The 5,524-nt window shown below is 41.9% G+C and overlaps 1 protein-coding gene across 7 annotated transcripts in view; it reads left to right on the top strand.

Annotated features, from left to right (window-relative positions):
* The first annotated feature begins 1,123 nt into the window (after window positions 1–1,123).
* Window positions 1,124–5,524, top strand: part of LOC123750308 (collagen alpha-1(XVIII) chain) — a 169,827-nt gene continuing 165,426 nt past the window's right edge. For all 7 annotated transcript variants that reach the window (XM_069300700.1, XM_069300703.1, XM_069300701.1 and 4 more), the window contains exons 1-2: window positions 1,124–1,301; window positions 3,770–3,984. In XM_069300700.1, the coding sequence (XP_069156801.1) occupies window positions 3,806–3,984 (179 nt within the window). In that variant the 5' untranslated portion in view covers window positions 1,124–1,301; window positions 3,770–3,805. The remainder of the gene's footprint in view (window positions 1,302–3,769; window positions 3,985–5,524) is intronic.

Below are 5,524 nucleotides of genomic sequence, written 5' to 3'. Positions count from 1 at the left end.
TGGCGCATTATAACCTATTAAAATGGGATCTCGCTTGGTGTGTACTAATAACCTATTACCAGAGAAAGGCTTGAGACGTCTGCACATTCTAATCCTAGTTTGTTAGGCCTGGTCGACGACCGGGCCGCGGGGTCGCTAAACCCTGAAATCTCCTCAAGGTAATCTCAAGGTAGATATGAATTACCTCGATCTCGTAACAAGCTGCTAAGGACCGTTGGTCGAGGGAGGACTGACACTCACGACCAGCACACATGGCAGACGACGACAGCGTCAGTGTCGGGGTTGAGCTAGATCATTGCTGGGCTGCCAGGGAGGCTTAGATCAAGTTATGGAGCCGCCAAGATTGTATTAGAATAACGAGAGAATGAATGTGGAGCAGAATAATGAGAGGGAACAGAGAGGGGGGGTGAAGAGAGCATGAAAAGGAATGAGAGTGAGGGAGCGAGGAGAAAGTGGACAGACGGAGAAGTAAACAGCAAGAGAGGTACACCGGAAGATATGAATACAGATGCTGGAAGACATGGATATATGTCGTCAAAAGGAACTTACATCTGAAGTTGGGTTTCAATATAAGTGTTCGTTCATACAACTGTTCGTTTGTTCCCCTTGATATGCAAGCTCCTGTGACGTCATGAACCATGTAACCTGCATGGACGTTAGAAAAACTAATATAAATATCGGAAAAAGAATGAATGGCTACATCAATGAATGGATGAATGGATACATCAATGAATGGATGAATGTCTACATCAATGAATGGATGAATGGCTACATCAATGAATGGATGAATGGCTACATCAGTGAATGGATGAATGGCTACATCACATTAACGTGATGTATCCATAAGAAAATCAGTAGTGTTCGACAGCACCAAATAAACAGGTTCGAATCCTCCCCAGGGCCTCCTACCGACGTTCTCAACATCACAATTACAATAAAACACGAGATTGAGACCGCCATTTAGTTATGAACGAGTTACAATCTACTTGTCACAATCTACCTTCCAAATCTACGATTGAACGCGTTACAATCAACCTTCCTTTTGACTTCCCTTGCTTCGTTCGGTCTTTGTCGCATTTTCCACTACTAACACACATTCAATATTTTTTTTCTCCCTCTGGACAGAACCCATCGAGGAGCTGGACCTGCTGCAGGCCATCGCCGTGCCCTTCTCCGACCCGTCGACCCAGTACTTCGTCACTGGCTTCGACGGCTTTCCCGCCTTCGGGTTCAAGGCCGGGGCCAGCATCAAGCACCCCTACCGTCTCTTCCTGCCTGAGCGCCTCTACAGGGAGTTCTCGGTGAGTCCGCCCCGTCCCCCTCCTTCACCGCCACCACCACCTCCAACACCAAGCAACACAGGTGGATAGATTGACAGGTAGATACACGGAATGACTGGTAGATAGATAGCTTTACAGGTAGATATATATATATATATATATATATATATATATATATATATATATATATATATATATATATATATATATATATATATATATATATATATAGATAGATAGACAGGTAGACATAGATTGACAAGTGGGTAGATCTAAAGATAAATTGGCAGTTAGATTTATAGATAGAATGACAGGCAGAGAAAAATTGATAAAGGAGAGAGAGAGAGAGAAAGAGAGAAATAGCAAAACAGACAGATAGAGAAAGTCATATCAGTTGAAAGAATTGTAAAAAAAAAAATCAGGAATGTAAATAGAAAACCGCATTGCAATTTTGTTCAAAAAATATAATTTAAATTGATTTTTTATTTAAATGTTTCGTGACTGAAAAAATATATTTTTTCGTTAGAGAAATTTATGGGAACCAAATAATAGGAGTATGGTACCTGATCGCTGAAAAAAAAACTCACGGTGATCAAAAGAAAACTCGATAGACGCTTCCAAAGGATACCTGTTCACACATCAGGCTGCGAGCATCCAACAGTCTGGTTGATCAGACCACCAACCAGGAGGCCGGGCCGCGGGGGACGTTGATCCTCGGAACCATCGCAAGATAACACCCCCACAAGGTAGATTAGAATTAACTATCACCGTTATCAATACGAAACTCAGGCAACGATGCTACCCAACAGCAATTTCTGTTAAAAATTGGGTGAGGCTAGCCGCAAGCGTCTGACTTCCTTCCATTCTTGGAACAGACAGACATTCAAATTTCTTGATTTAAATATATATATATATACTCCCTTGGGATCTTGTTTAAATTGTATGAATTAAACATCTGAACCTGACCAATCTACCATTCCGAAAAAAATCTGCAAGCAAAATTCTTCCTCTGCAATGCAGTGTGGAGTAGGCCTAACGCAAGGTGGAGAACAGAGACATCAGGTGAAAGGAAACTTGTCCAACCATTTCTGTTCTGTCCCAATCAGTCATGGTCCCGGGTCCCTCGACTGTCAGCTAGCATGACTATATATATATATATATATATATATATATATATATATATATATATATATATATATATATATATATATATATATATATATATATATATATATATATATATATATATATATATATATATATATATATATATATATATATATATATATATATATATAATGCTTGGAGGGATGCAAGATCCAAAATGAAAATTGAAGTCTGAAAGAAAAAGGAAGAACCAATGAAAGATGAAGAACCAACGACAGGGACTTAAGAAGTCCAGGAAAACTTATTAAACATAACTCATTCTAACTTTGGTTTGGATTAATTAAGAATGCCCGAAGGTTTGAACACAAGCGCAACTTCCCAACATTCTTCGCTCCAAAACTACTCGGCAGACTTGACTAAATCGGATCCGAGGTGGGTTCAAGTTTCCGTAGATTGTTGGTTCAACTTTCGCATGATAAGTGGTGGAATAATAACACTTTTTATTGTCGGTGTTGATGTGAGGCTAGAAAAAGCGTCATCCTCCACACATGCACGCATGTGTGTACACACGCGTACACACACACACACACACACACACACACACACACACACACACACACACATGTACACGCGCACAATTTTAAATACAAGAATTCCTGCACTGTACAGCGTTGCCATGTCTGGGAACGTAACCCTTCCCCCATATGTTACTCACTTCATATAGCAAGTGTACATATGTGACGCCATTTTTCCAGGACCAGTGCTATATAAGGCACGTTTTAAAACAACAGTACAAGGGTGAATTTGTTAAACGGTAACGGTAGTACATGATGTGCAAGCCGACTCTGATCAGAAGAACACTGAACAAAAACATTAAAGAATGTACTTTTGTTCACAAAAATGGTAAACTTGACTAGATGTTACAAGAGTGCTATTGAGGATTTGGTTTCTCTATTAACGGTTTTTCGAATTAAAGTTTTTTTTTCTTTTTTGCATTAACAGTTTTTCATATTTAACGGTTTTTCGTATTAACAGTTTTTCATATTAACAGTTTTTCGTATTAAGTTTTTCATATTAACGGTTTTTCGTATTCAAAGTTTTTCGTATTAACGGTTTTTCCTATAAACGGCTTTCTTGTTAAAGTTGGCTAATTACTCTCACGTTAGATTATGTTTACTTAGTATCTTAAACACATTAGGCTGTGATCCCTCAACCAGTCATCTCGCCTAATACGTCGTATTTTTTAACGTAATAGACCAATCCGGTAAAATACACAAAATATTAGTAAAAATTAAACCACCTTAACCATAAACATTTAATATGTAGTTGTGAATATTCAAATCTTCGTTTGAATTTTGGCTTGAATGTCCTTGTCTTTGCAGATCCTGGTGGCGGTGAAGCCGGACACGACGGAGCCCATGTTCCTCTTCGCCGTGACCAACCCCCTGGAGAACCTCATCCAGCTGGGGGTCTCCCTGACCCCTGGCGGGCCGGGCTCCACCAACCTCTCGCTCTACTACACCGACGGGGAGCGGCACATGACCTCCCAGACTATAGCTTCCTTCCTCGTCCCGCAGTTCACCGGCTCTTGGACCAGGTGGGGGAGGCTGGTCGACGGCTGGTCAGTGTGTGTGTGTGTGGTGGTAGATGGTTGGTCAGTGTGTGGTGGTAGATGGCTGGTCAGTGTGTGTGTGTGGTGGCAGATGGCTGGTCAGTGTGTGTGTGTGTGTGTTACCTGGTTGATGTTCTAAGAGTTCTTCTACTCCCCAAGCCCGGCCCGAGGCCAGGCTCGACTTGTGAGAGTTTGGTCCACCAGGCTGTTGCTTGGAGCGGCCCGCAGGCCCACATACCCACCACAGCCCGGTTGGTCCGGCACTCCTTGGAGGAATAAATCTAGTTTCCTCTTGAAAATGTCCACGGTTGTTCCGGCAATATTTCTTATGCTTGCTGGGAGGACGTTGAACAACCGCGGACCTCAGATGTTTATACAGTGTTCTCTGATTGTGCCTATGGCACCTCTGCTCTTCACTGGTTCTATTCTACATTTTCTTCCATGTCGTTCACTCCAGTACGTTGTTATTTTACTGTGTAGATTTGGTACTTGGCCCTCCAGTATCTTCCAGGTGTATATTATTTGATATCTCTCTCGTCTTCTTTCTAGTGAGTACATTTGGAGGGCTTTGAGACGATCCCAATAATTTAGGTGCTTTATTGCGTCTATGCGTGCCGTATATGTTCTCTGTATTCCCTCTATTTCAGCAATCTCTCCTGCTCTGAAGGGGAAAGTGAGTACTGAGCAGTACTCAAGACGGGACAACACAAGTGACTTGAAGAGTACAACCATTGTGATGGGATCCCTGGATTTGAAAGTTCTCGTAATCCATCCTATCATTTTTCTGGCTGTCGCAATATTTGCTTGGTTATGCTCCTTAAACGTTAGGTCGTCAGACATCATTATTCCCAAATCCTTTACATGCTGTTTTCCTACTATGGGTACATTTGATTGTGTTTTGTACTCTGTATTATGTTTAAGGTCCTCATTTTTACCGTACCTGAGTACCTGGAATTTATCACTGTTAAACATCATGTAATTTATTTCATATTATTTAAACATCATATCATGTGTGGTGGTAGATGGCTGGTCAGTGTGTGTGTGTGTGTGTGTGTGTGTGGTGGTAGATGGCTGGTCAGTGTGTGTGGTGGTAGATGGCTGGTCAGTGTGTGTGTGTGTGTGTGGTGGTAGATGGCTGGTCAGTGTGTGTGGTGGTAGATGGCTGGTCAGTGTGTGTGTGTGTGTGGTGGTAGATGGCTGGTCACTGTGTGTGGTGGTAGATGGCTGGTCAGTGTGTGTGGTGGTAGATGGCTGGTCAGTGTGTGGTAGTAACAACTAGGGACCAAATACCTGGAGTGCCTCCAAATATAATATCCGTTAAAACTTGCTTTTCCCGCCCTGAAGCATACCTACCAACCCTTCGGGAAGATAACTAACATTCGTTGCTTTCAATTTTTTGCTTTAATTTTAAACCACCTCAACCCAAGGCGCTGTGGTTATGCACTGACCATTGCTGCTCTGAGCTGGGTATTGACCCTTCGGGCTTGTATGTAATCTTCTGTATAATTCCTCCAGGGGTGTAGCA

The sequence above is a fragment of the Procambarus clarkii genome, chromosome 44, assembly GCF_040958095.1.
Source record: "Procambarus clarkii isolate CNS0578487 chromosome 44, FALCON_Pclarkii_2.0, whole genome shotgun sequence".
Lineage (NCBI taxonomy): Eukaryota > Metazoa > Arthropoda > Malacostraca > Decapoda > Cambaridae > Procambarus > Procambarus clarkii.
This window is presented reverse-complemented; position numbering and strand designations above follow the sequence as displayed.